General features: G+C 38.9%; 1 protein-coding gene across 1 annotated transcript; it reads right to left on the reverse strand.

The window, feature by feature from the left end:
* Window positions 1-1,563: 1,563 nt before the first annotated feature.
* ccdc47 (coiled-coil domain containing 47) lies at window positions 1,564-10,481 on the reverse strand. The gene is made up of 13 exons (XM_026164200.2): window positions 10,325-10,481; window positions 7,553-7,845; window positions 7,353-7,454; window positions 4,723-4,897; window positions 4,496-4,617; window positions 4,344-4,409; window positions 4,127-4,228; window positions 3,835-3,945; window positions 3,624-3,709; window positions 3,492-3,550; window positions 3,283-3,392; window positions 3,042-3,209; window positions 1,564-2,184 (listed from the first exon to the last, which is right to left on the reverse strand). The coding sequence occupies exons 1-13, from the start codon at window positions 10,374-10,376 to the stop codon at window positions 2,104-2,106; spliced, it is 1,527 nt and encodes a 508-aa protein (XP_026019985.1). The 5' UTR covers window positions 10,377-10,481; the 3' UTR covers window positions 1,564-2,103.
* Window positions 10,482-13,678: the final 3,197 nt, after the last annotated feature.

Genomic DNA, 13,678 nt, shown 5'->3' on the forward strand with positions numbered 1-13,678 from the left:
CAGTGGGCACAACTTGGAATATTGATGCTGCAACTTGCTGTAAATAAGCTACAAACCATGAAATTCAAATAATTCGGACTGACCTTAGGCACAGAAGATCTAAACAATCTCCAAAGCTTCAAGGTGGGCACTCAAGATTTTTGTCCCTAGTTCAATAATTAACCAGATGTAAAATATGCTTATAAGCTCCGTCTGGAGTACCTGCCTTGTAATGTTGAATAGTGTGACAATAAAGTTGGTCTTAAGACATTTTGGATAGGAAATTCCATAATTTATTAAATAAGTTGATTAACACCAAGTTGGTTACACTGCAGGGATATCAATCTGTCCGGTTATGAAGAATAAACTGTTGCAAATCCATGTTGTTGGGGACAGCATAACATTTGCCATGGTGTTCCTAGACTCCGTCACTTGAACACACCAAGGTGCTTAGCATGAGCTTGTTCTCATCTGTGTAAAGAACAGGGTGCCAGTGGTGAATCTATCAAGCTGCATGGGGCACAACTGTGATTGCAGATCTTACTAAAAGATACCAGGATCTTTTAGTAGGACCTCATGTCACCACCATGGAGCCAGGTTCAGAGTCCAGTCACAAACATGAACCAGGCTGGAGGGCATTTTCCAGAGTTCTGGTAGGGATCCCTCTGATTCTCTATGGAAAAAGGAGCAGATATTATTCCTGCTGCTGGGCTGATGCCCCTCTAACCTCTTGAGACTGCTACAAGAACCAGAACCTTTGTGTGACTGTGCCAGGTTGGCAGAGTCACACAAAGGTTGTTGACTCTCCATTGCATCAGTTGTCACTTTTAATGTCCCAAAGCAGGTGAAATGGATTCATATTGGTTCTAGCTTTCTAACTGGACAGATCAATTGCCTGAAGTTTAACCGACTTTGTGTTAGAGTGTGACGAGTATCTATTATCTCTCTGATTTATTCGAGATGAAAAAGAACTCACCTGTCAAAGTATGTAAGAACTGGTTTGTGCTGCTGAATTGTATATTTAGTAAATTGATGTAGTTCTAGTTCACCTTTAAAAGAAGGGCAGCAATAAACTGCCAATAATACTAACAAGTGCCTTCTGTTACTTTAACCAGAGAGGGGAGTTCATTAAACAAACATCTGGGACTGTCACACTTTAAAAAAAAAAGAAAAAAAAGAAAAAAAAAAGGAACTAACATTTTACCAAAGACAAGGATTAAATTATTTTAGCTGACAAAATGACAAGTCCATTTCTGCACTTCATTTCTCCAGATTCAGTAAACTATTAAACACCTTCATGATTACAAATGACTTCCAGCCTCACAGGACTATAATATTTCAGCCTGTTAAGACACGACCATGCCGATGTTACCAAATGTAGCTCAGACTGCTGACAGAGTCTACTAGTTAAATTTAGCACTAAGCCCCACCCGTATTCTGGTGCCCATTTTATTCCTTCACTCTTTCAACAACTACCACCCAAAGAAGTATATCAATTTAATATTGAGAGACTATTTTATTACCCACACACACCACACTAACACCCATAACCAGCTGCCTTGTCATTTACCATTAAAAACAAAGTTTTCCAACAGACTCCAGTACATTTTATTTTTTGCTCAGATAAAGATTAGAAACAACTTGCAAGAAATCAACCACATTGCATATATAAATTAAAACGTCCTTGACAGTATCATTTATTATATTAATGCTAATATATATCCAATGAAACCACAGCAATCCTTTTATTCCTTTAAAAAAATGTGTCTGAGTATTACCAAATAGCGTATTCCTTCCCTGCAAACTAAGGTTAAAAAGCTCACTGAGCTACGCAACGTTCATGAAATTCAGGGAAAAATCTTGACGTGAGAAGTGGTGACAGATTCAATGGTGAAAAAAAGTCCTCATATTCACTCACAGTCTTTAAGATTTAGCCACTGACATGGAGCAGGTGGTGATACAAACAGCTAAGCTCGACACATCCAGAGGTGCAGAACGTCTGTTTGAAGCTTTGAGCGACTTGTAAGGAAGAGCTGTGGACGTGGTGAGACAAGCTGGAAGAAAACGGTCTGAGCTGAGCACTGCTTTTATGTGTGCTTGTATCCTCATCCCTGTGGTGATGTTTCACATGGCTTTGACTTTGATCTGCTTCATCTTCATCTGCTTCTTCTCAATCTTCTTCTGCTCACGCCGCTGGGCAGCTTCCTGAAAATGTCACATGAGAGAGTTGAATTTTGCAGATTTTGCACACTTGCTGTCTTGCTAAGGTATAAGTGTCTTAATTAAAAGTGTTGTGACACCCCAACACCATCAATGTACATTATAACTGATAATATTAGTCACTTGAACTGAAGATATCTAAAAGATATTCAAAGCCGATTGCATTCAGAGATGGACTTGCAGCAGTCAATTGCTGATCATGAAACTCCCTCAACCTCTGGCCACTTTTGATTGCAGATGTTGCCTGATGGGAGGCAACCCATCTCAAACTCAGGCTAACTGCAATCACTCAGATTGCTGTTATTTCCAAACTTTCACCAATCTGATTTACAATAACAGACAGTTAGTTTGAAAAGATGAGGCAACCAGTCAATAGGTCATGCTTTTTAATCACACTTGCATACCAGAACACCAAATGGACAAGGTCCAGACTTCTTGTCACACTGCTGCTTATTGTCTTTGCTCCCAAGCGCAAAATCTATTAGTTTTCCCTTGTACAGAGCTTTTTCCGTCTGTGCCACCAAGGCTTTGGAGCAGATTACCACTCCAGCTCTGTTTATCTGACTCTGTGGAGTCGTCTTCTCACGGTCTTCATTTATGTTTTTTAAGTTCTTTTTTTAAAACATGGTTCTCTGTTGATATTGTCTTTTAATTGTGTCCGGCACTTTGTGTGTTTTTTGTCTATGAAAAGTGGTATATAAATATTTTAGTTACTCACTAGTGGATTTTACCATGTTTGGTCAGTTTTTCTTTTTCTTTTAGCTAAAGCCATCAGCACATTTACTGCATACCATATCATATCATTTTGAGTGTATTCAGTCTGAAAAGTTCTTGTTGCAGACCTCCAGACGACGTTGTCTCTCAGGGTCCTCTTCATTCATGATCCTCTCCTTCTCTGCTCTCTTCTTCTCCTCCCGCCGTGTTTGGGCTGCCTCCTGACGCTGAGCGTGAGTCTGCTTCAGGAAGTTCTCTTCCACACGGGCACGGTTTTTATCAGCTTTCTGTTTGCCCTAAACATACAAGAATGATTAAAAAAGAAGCTAAAACATTAAAACACTGCAATAGTGGGTGCACTGTACACACCTCTCTGTTCAGACGAAGCTTCTTGACTTTATCGATGCTGTAGATCACCATGTTCATGAGAGGAAGCAGAGCGTCCATGTCTTTGGGAGAGGTGTTGCCCATGCCAGGCACTGAATATAAAAACATAAAATATATTAAAATAAACACCAGTGAAATCAAATTAGGTTTAATGACGATGTCCAAGACAGTAGCAGAAATGACATGCTCACCATTAAATGTAAACAGCAGTGTCTTCTTGGTCTCAGGCAGCTTTAAGGGCTGACCCTCCCTGAAGCATCAAATAAATCCATCAGTAGACAGAAATTCTTAACTATAATCTGAAAAAGTAAATGATTACTTACTCTTGCATAATTTTTGGACCAGAAAATTGGTCCGAGAAATGGATGGACTCAATCTTATCAGCATGATTGGTGATATAATGTACCATCTTAAATGACAAAAAAAAGGGGAGGCAACACAGAGTTTTAATGACAGCAACAGATTTAAAGAGAGTATTCTCAGAATATTCAGTCTCTTTTATGACACTGCTTTGATATGAGAGCCAGACTTCACCTTGTTGTCCATCACACCATCCGTAACCTCGCCCATCTCACTAAGAATAGCCAGGGAGTCTGGGAGCCCATACTTGGCTCCAGACTTTGGCTTATCACCACAGAACTCACTCTGAGATAAAAGAGATAAAAAATAAAATAAAAAAAATAAAGGAATACATAAAAACAAGGCTTTTATTTTAATATTAATGCATAGCTGGTAAAAATTCAAAAAATCCAGACTACACAAGTCAGTATTTGCATAAAAACAGTGAATTTCAAAATTGCATGTCCAATTTGAGGAGGAAACTCACCAAGTCCTGCATCTCCTTCTGAAGCCGGGCCGTGGCCTTCTTGGTGCCCACAGCAAATACAAAAGTATCCATGTCCTCATCATTAAGAGTCACTTTGACTTGCTGCAAAAAAACCCCAAAACAAAATAACAACAAAAACCAACCCACAGATGCGGCTGGTTAGAAAGTGTATCTGCAGCAATATACAGCGGAGAGAAAAGAAAAAGTGAAAACGTACCACTTGGTCACAGGCGGGCCTCATCATCCTGGCCAAAACGTTAAGCAGGTCCTGCCTCTTAAGAAACTTTAAAAGACAATAAAAACATGAGATACATGTAGCATACATATATCTAATACTCATACTTGTATATCAGAACACATTGCCCACACCTTGAGTTGGATCAGCATGCCTTCACAGCACACACGTCCAGAGCACCAGAGGTTGTAGATGTGCTCATTTTCCTGGTTCAGCTTCCCAGTGCTTACCGCTTCTTTACTGGTGCCATCATCACCTACAAAGTGTCAACAGTTAACCTCATGCTAACCATTAACACTAAATACAAGGAAGCAGATCTAGCCTGTTGAGTCATCTTTCTGGCAGTGTGGAAAGAACTCACCCACTAGTGCAAAGTTGCTTTCAAGAAGCTCCCTGTGCGAGTTAAACCAGGCCTGAGCCAGGCGACTGTTTTTGTTCTTTCCAATGATGTAGTTCATGATATAGGCCAGCAGGCCCGTCACCATCAGGATCTCCATGTAGTAACTCTCCCAGCTGTTCTGGAGATGTGCAGGAACCTGCAGAGAAGCAAACAGCCAAGAGTATGGCAGCTCAGTCAGGAATGAAGATTAAATTTAAAGAAAAAAAAAAAAGACAATAAAGATTAATTTATAATTTCTCACTCTAAGGCCTGTTTTTATTATCCTTGTTTTTAATGTAAACATTTAACAGCATCTTTAATAAAATTAGAAGATTTTAAATTAAAGGTTTATTACACTTCACTACAAAATGACTCCTAAAAGTACCTGGAAGCCTCACTGATCTTGAAGTGAGTCAAAGGTTTTTGCAGGTGGTCCTTCCTTAGGATCATTATTAGCCTGCAGCTGTTTGCTAATACATTGTGCCATTTGGTTGTTGCTTTTGTTTCCCCAGTGATGTTGTGCTGTTCTTCCCTAGGTGGATTAGTTCATTGCTGCCTGGGGCTCTTGTTGCCCCCATCTACACCCACAGGCATGCTGTGGGCCAGCGGGGGACTGACTGCAGCCCTGGAAAGACTGGTTTACAGTCAAAAAACACTTGCTAGTCTGAGCCTAATGATTACAGAATGACCTTGTGTCTTCCAACACATCCACTTGTTCAGCCGTACATGTTTTATTTAAATTAATCTATCCTTAAACTTTAAATTTAATTTTTTAGTTCAATAACTACATGAGGCTTGTTTATTAAAATAATGATTAAATGTGATTTTTGCCCTGAATTACTGAAGTTTGTGTTTGTTTTTTTAAGATGTTCTGAACTATTAAACAATGGCAATTTTTAAAAACAAAAACAATCTTCAGGTTGAAAACTTGGTTGATTTCTTTTTGACTGTAACATAATAGGGATATTACAGGTTGCTACTTTTGTTCTGGAATGACTGTACTGTTTCTAAATAACCCCAAACCTGGTTTGACATTTCTGAGATCGGTCATTCCTTTGCAGACATACACAGACACTACTGTGTATGAAACAGGTGAATAACAGCCAGGGTATCAGTCTGACTAACTTAGTAATCTAGCTCAAATCAGTGCAACTCTGAGACTATTTTACTCAATAGACTGATGAGGAGGGCAAGCTCTGTCCTGGCCAGTCCCCCAGACTCCATAGAGGTGGTGAGAGGAGGATTATGGTCGATGTACAGCTCCTCTCTCTCCCCCTGCATGAGAATGTGGAGGCCCTGAGCAGCTCCTTGAGCATTAAATGGTTACAGCCATTGTGTAGGACAGAGCACCATAGCTCCTTCCTCCTGACAGTAGTTAGATGGTACAATTCACACACATAATAGGGTGTGTTACGTGTGCTAAAACTCAGTCCAGATCAAAAGTTTAAGACCAACTTGAAAAATGTAAAAAAAATAATAATAATTTAAAAACAATCCACATTCAAAAGGTAAAGTTTTTTGCCTTTGCCATCAGAACGTCATGACAGTGACTACCTGACAGAAAATTACAATGAATCCACATTTTTTGCACAGATTTGGCCTTTTAAAGGCATGTGGTCCTAAACTTTTGATCAGCTGTAAAACAGCCTGTTTCAGTTTAAGAGTTGTTTTCAATAAATTGCACTCTCGAAAAAAAAAAAAAGTTTAGTCTCACTCCCATTTCTTCGTGTTGGATGCTGAAGCTCTACTTGGAACCTTGTTAAGATCCAACAATACAAAATATGTTTTTTTTCCACATTTTTCAAGTGGCCTTAAACTTTTGATCGGGACTGTATGAGTGTATACACCATCACTCCCACTGCACTTTATGTACACATAAAAATAAAATCTGAGTGTATTTTACTGGATAAAGCAACCTTTAATATACAGTACAAATTACTCTTGTGCAGTATTTTGGCTTTTTTTATTTTTTAATTTGTACACAGTCGTTTCTTTCCATTTCTAAACGTATAATATTGATTTTTCTTTCTTCTTTGTGCTGCTGTATCATGTAAATTCCCTCAGTGTGGGATTATTAAAGTTGATGTCTGTGTCTTTAGGATTGACCGAGTTTTATGACTGGCATAAACCTTTTCTGAACTGCTGATCTTTCTGTATTATAAGACATCATGTTTAGTGTTTTTGTTTTTTAACATATGATAATGATCATTGATTAGTATTGATGGCAGAACAAGTTCCCCTGTGGAAGGTTTTGCTACACCACATCTAGGCAGAGTTCTCTTTCATCTATGCATTCATTTGGACACTTCACTTATATGACTAGCAATAGATATCCAAGTCATCATCCCCATTTTACTTGTTTGAAGTCTGCTTGAAGTCCACAGACTGGAGAGCATGTCAAGCTGTTGCACAATAATGTAAATTCTCCACATATAAATGGAGAATTTATGTGTGGTCAAATTAGTGATCTGCATGGACCCTTGCACTCACAGTCCTATTTCGCAGGAGTAAGTGGACTCACAAACATGCAAAGTATATTTAAGGATTAGGAATGCTCCACTCACTATGCCAGACTTGCTTTTTAGGAGATTTCAGCAGTAAGCCCGGCTTACCGTGTGGATTATCAGGGGGTCTTTCATGGAGTGTCCAGTCTTCTCCATGTCTCCAATCCCCTCAAACTCCTCCTGGTCATATTTGCTGTATATATCTTGATCCTAGTAAAATACGAAAACAAAATAAATCAAAACAAACATGATTTAGTATGAAAACTGTGTTCAAATACTGAGACGTAAAGAGTTAGAAGGTAATGAACCTGTGTGTCTGGGTCTTCAAAACCATCCTGTCCATCCTCCAGCTCCACTGTGGCTTCATCTTCATCCTCATCCGGCTGCAAGGATGGTGAAGCCCGAGGCGGAGGGGCGGTTTCTGCTTCAGCTGCTGAATCATCGGTCATGTCCTCAAACTCGGCAAAGTCATTGTCATCGAAGTCTGCTAGGTCCTCTCCATCGTCAAAATCATCATTGTAACGCCCCCTGGAGACGGGGATGGCCAAGAGGAGCAGCAGAGCAGGTATCAGGAGGAGATAGAGGCTTTGCATGGTGGGACCTGCATCAGAGAGAATGTTGATGCGACAAACAGGAAAATAAGGGTTAACATTAAAGCCACTTATGTCACCTTATTTGTAAATACTCAAAGAGTATTGTGTAACTTCATTTAACAGAAATCTGTGCATTTTTCTTTAATCATTGTCCATTTTATAAAACCAGTTCTGGTGAAAAGCCAAACTTTTATACGCAAAATCCTTTGTTAATGTAGAAAAGAATATCTGCAGGATGTGAAAGATATAATAGATGGGTGTGGGAAGCACAACCTCTGCATCAATGTGGGGAAGATAAGGAAGTTGGTCTTGGACTTCAGGAAGAGGAGCAATACTCCATCTCCCTTTTCATCAGAGGAGGAGCTGTAGAAACAGTCCACAACTTCAAATACATCTGAGAACACATTTCCAGGGAATTGACGTGGAACAGTAGCACCTGCAGCATCATTAGGGACGCCTACCAGTGACTTCATTTCCTCAAGAGGCTGAGGCAGGTTGGCCTCAACACCCCATCACCACCTGGTATGCTGCTGAGAAGAAGCCGCTGCAGAGCATAGTGGAAGCTGCCCAGATCATTTGTAGCTCCCTCCCCTTCATGGTCTGTATTATGAGGGATCCCACCCACCCACTGACCCAGCCTATAAACTGTTATGACACCCTGCCCTCCACTCAGGCAGAAGACTGTTTAGCATCAACACAAAACGCAAAAACTGTAAGCTCCATACATCACTAACTACACTTACAGTGCTATACTTTTAACATGCAGTGTCAGAGCTTTATTAGTGATACGCTTATAAGTTATAATGCTGGTTTACTCTTAAGGATAGCTTGATGTTATGCATGGAGCTGGTTCTCAGGACAGATTTGGTTTTTCATGTGGAAACATGCAAAAGAAAGAAATCTTCCCCCTGATATCTACTGCTATGTAAATATGCAGGTTTCCAAGCAAACAACAACAAAATAAAATAAGTCATTTGCACAGTTCTGCCCGCCGTGAATGATTTACACAAAAGAGATAACCTGATTTTGTTTTTGTTTTTTTAATTCTTTCTCTGTGAGAAATAAACTGAACTGTGGCTTTAGGGAAATTTTACAACCTCAAAGTGTACCATATCCTCAACCGGATACTAAAAATTTTAAAGTTTAACTCTCTCTTTCTCTTACTCCACCCAACAGAAGAACATAAGGCCACTTACTTGAGAACTTTAGAGTTAAGATATAAAGACAGACATACTGAAGCATAGAAAATAAAACCATAACACTAATTATAACCACCTAGGACCATCCCCATCCACACCCACTAAGAGACAAGGGTCATACTTCTTTTGGCTACTCCCTTTAGGGGTTGACATCTGCCCCCTTCACTACATCTATGAACCAGTCAAGTCCCTACTCTCACATCTACAGTCCTGCCTTTCCTTCTCTTGCAGTCTCCTAATATTCCTTCCCTCTCTCCTCTTCCTTTGTTTTCAGCCAACAGTAACGCAGTTTCCACTGGCACCCCAATCTGGTATGGAAATGTCATTCTTTATGACCAGCGTGTTTGAGAACTATATCGATGAGATCGGACATTAAATATTTATGTGGTTGTTGTACTGTACATTAAAAATTAATAACTGCATATAACAACATATTATAAAGAACAATATTTTTGGACAGGTGTGGTAAAGTAATTATTGACGAGTGTATAGTTCATCAAGTTAATGATGCCAAAGACAGAGCTCCAACAACAACAAAAATACAAGATAAGCAGAAAAAGATCCACTAACTTACTAGGATTCAGCAACACTTGACCACAGGAACTTACATATGCGTCTTACGTTTAGCAGATCTTTAACCCAAAGACTGAAGTATTAATCTAAAACCACCATCTTTCTTTGAGATTAAACTCTAAGGAAGTTTAATCTCGTCACACAGTGGGATATTAAGGTGACAAATTCCCAAAGAGGAAGCGCTCCCAGTATAGCGACAGAAACCAGAAAGGACTAATGAAAAAAAGTACCTTTAATTGTCGCATCTCCGCTTTATCATTAAAGAAAACTTATAAAACTACACCTTCAGACGTCTGTAGACACACATGCCAGCCGGGAGTAACTTAAGCAGCTTCAATCCTATGAGCTTTCTTTAGCTCAAGTAACTTTTAGCCACCGACCCAATCTCTGCTAAACACTCGCTAACAGCTAAAACAGAGATTTAAGTCTTTGACTTTTTAGTGACATTTGTGTTAAAACTATAAATGCGGCCTTATCTAGTAATGGCTATATAATTAAAGCATAAACAGTATTAATATCACCCAACCTATCCCCCCCGCCGCCCAGCTTTCACTCACTCATTAACCGCTAGCAAATCTGACATTAGCATGCTAACGGTAGCTAACTAGCATGACAGCACGTCTCTAACAACACCGCTTACGATTTGAGGAAAACAAAACTTCCTTTACGTTTAAAATAAGCCCACTTATCATAAACTAGTGAATAAACAGCTCACCTGAAGTCGACCTGTGACGGTAAAAGTAGTGCTCGTGTAGATTAAATAGCATGAACTGCCCTTGTGGTGACGGTACACCTGAAAATCAAGAAAAACCTTTCAAAATTAAAGTATCGCGACCGGATGTGGTGGATTTGTTTCTGTACATTTCCAAAATGAAACTTTTATTTTGATTGTTAAAACCGGAAGTGTTTGCATGTCTACATTAAGGTCTATCGACACTGCCGCTCCCTGGCGGACACAGCGCGCAACTACAGTTACACTTAAAACCTGAGTTGTCATACACCACATGTTAATCTTAACGATATTTCTCGTTTACCGTCAATCTTAACGGATTCAATAAAACGCTCTTATTTCTAAACGATAAAAAAGTAAATCAAATAAACAAATAGATATATAAGCATAAAATATATAATATAAAACATAAAAACATCAGATCCTCAGATAATATGGCAAGCGTAATTTATATTTGCATGCAGGCTTTTGTACCTAAAAAGACTAGTTTAAAAAAAATACTCCTTTAATTTACAGTCGTCGAAACACAGTCCCATTCGTTCAGTTATTTTGGTAAAAGTTTGTGTTAAAGTGACAACTTACAACATATCAATACTTATCAGTTAAGTATAATCAACATAACAATGAGGCTTTTGTTTTACTCGAGTTGTTCTTTGCATATGGTTACTTTGCAAATTTCTCCAAGGGAACCCAAATTGCCAGCAGCAGCCCTGAATGTGAGACTTTCAGAAAGCTAGAGCTACTTCTAAACCTGCAGGTTTTGTGCCTCAAATATATCCCTTTTCGTTGCTCCAGATGTGGGGAGGCAGATGAACGTTCGAGGTGGCATCGTCCCCTTCTTATGTGCTCAAATGTGCGTTTGCATTACATTCTTTTTTCTACTTGCCTTTGTTTATACATAAGTGTTAGTTGTTCTTGGATTGTTCCAGGAAGGGTTATCTTTTTGTCAATAAAATCCATGTTAATGATTGAAGCAATGTCTCTTGTCTTATAAGTAAAATAAACATCTACAAACTGCTCAGACACAACATAATCAAGAATTAACATAATCTTGATGTAATTATAATCAGGGGTTTTGTTTAATAAGGGTTCTTTGGGTGTTTTGTGACAGATAAAACCCACAATCTTACAGGGAGCACACTTAATTCAAACTGAAAGTTATGAAGTTATAATTATGAAGCCATTCTCTAGTTTTTTGACACATTTTAAAAGATAAATCAAATTATTTTGTGCTGTATAATGTAGATATATTCAAATATAATTGAATATACAACTTTTTACATCAAATAATGTTATTTAACCCAACTGTTAACTGTATATTTCTGCAAATTTAAGCATTATTATTCATATTGCCACATTCATTGACCTTGCTTATAGGTAATTTCATTGTTTAATCACATTAAAATGTTCCTAATTTAATGTCTAAAAGCACTCGGAAAAGGCAAAATCCCATGTAAAATTAGTGCAACAAACTCTATTTTCATCACTGAAAATAACTGTATTTTTATGAGAAAGTTATTTTCTGTTATTTTACGGTATTACTTTGGCGCCCCAGCCGGGGGGTGCTTAGAAATGACTGAAAGATTGGCTCTGTTTTGAGTTTTGTTCAAAAAAGAATGACTTCATATGGAGAAGAATATATATCACATATATAGGACACCTTAAACTAGTTTTTTAATAAAGCAGCAAGGCAGAACAAAGTCGGGGCTGTATCAAGACATGCGGACTAAGCCCTAATTCAACCAGACCCAGAACTGATCTGGAATTAAAACAGGACTACAACAGTTCAAAATCAGGACTATTGGAGGGGTGCTTTATGGAGCTTCAGGTCCTTGAAGGGAATAAATGCCCTTTTAGATGCCTATCTATCTCCGAAAACGTTAGAGCACTTATGCAAGCAACACATTGCGAGCAAGTGCAAAAACTGAGCGAGAGGGGCTGCTATTGTGTATGTGTATGGATAATAGCAAACACTGAAATACATTTTTGCACGCAGCAATGAATTCTGTTCACTCAAATTTAGCTTTTCTTCGCTCAAAATAAATTTCTCCTCAAAATGCAATACTTGCACCTGCAAAAATTTTCTATGTGCGCTCACTTTTCTTTACGTGCGCTCAGAATAGTGGCACAAAAATAACGCCATAGATGCCAGCCCAGCATTTTCCTTCATCACCACGAAGGAAAACAGTCTGTGGTGGTCTCAGTTTGGTGATTTTTGTGTCACAGGTTTACGTGCTTAATACAGGGACCTCCAGAGCCTTTTTAACAGCGCTGCGGACCTAGGGGGGCAGTATTGTGGAAATGACAGTCTTCACTAGTGGGGATAGTTACAACTAGGGCTGGGCCATATTATACCGTTCACGGTAATACCGGTATAATGTTAGGCAACGATAGGAAAATGAAATATCGCGATAGAATGGGAGTAAAACGCGCATGCGCAGTGCCTTTGTTTTCATACGCACATGGCCGATTGTTGAGTGAAACAGATGAACCAGAATTGGTTTGTAAAAATGGTGCAACTTCCGTGATGTGGAACTGGTTTGGTGTTTGTCCGTCAGATACACAACAAAGCACATTTTTTTGCAGAACATGCAAGCGGCTGTTGTTATTGTCATATTTGTCGGACTAAGATGCTCTTAAATCTGGGAGTAATCTGGGTCCTAAACTCCGTATGCTTCAGGTCAAACAACACTGCAGCATCACTTAGAGTTAAAAACTGTCTAAATTCTTTTATCTTTAATAAAACGATCAGCATTGCTGCTTTACCAGGTGTAACTATAAAGTTTAACTTCCAGGCATCCATGAAAACAAAAGTTATTACATTTAACGGAGTTAGAAGTTAGCAGGAAGCTAGCGGAAGTTAGCTCGCTAGTTTCGCTAGTTACCTAAGCATGATATTGCATGTTCTGACTGAGAGATTTCTGAAAAAATCAAACGTACAGCTCTGCTATCACTTCCAACATAAATGAAGACAGGAAACTAAACAGCAGTGACGTTTGTAGGGTTACTGAAGTTGGGCTAGCTGGTATATAATGATGTGCTACGTGATCGCTAGCGACACAGCTATGTTAGCATAACATAAACAGTGAAGCTGGAGGACGAACACTAACACTTTTCCACTTATAAAAGTTAACGTGAAGGTTCCTGATAGATAGAGACAAATGCAATCGCATGGCAGGATTGTGTAAACGGACCAAACTTCAGTCAGGAGAACAACTGAGATAATCCATCCACAATACGAGGTTAGTCATTAATATACTGCAACAACATGGGAATAGAGCAGCTGCAGAGAATTCAACATTAATGAATCAAGGGTACAGAAGTGGAGGAAGCAAGAAG

The sequence above is a fragment of the Astatotilapia calliptera genome, chromosome 4 (genome assembly GCF_964374335.1).
Source record: "Astatotilapia calliptera chromosome 4, fAstCal68.1, whole genome shotgun sequence".
NCBI classification, from domain to species: Eukaryota; Metazoa; Chordata; class Actinopteri; order Cichliformes; family Cichlidae; genus Astatotilapia; species Astatotilapia calliptera.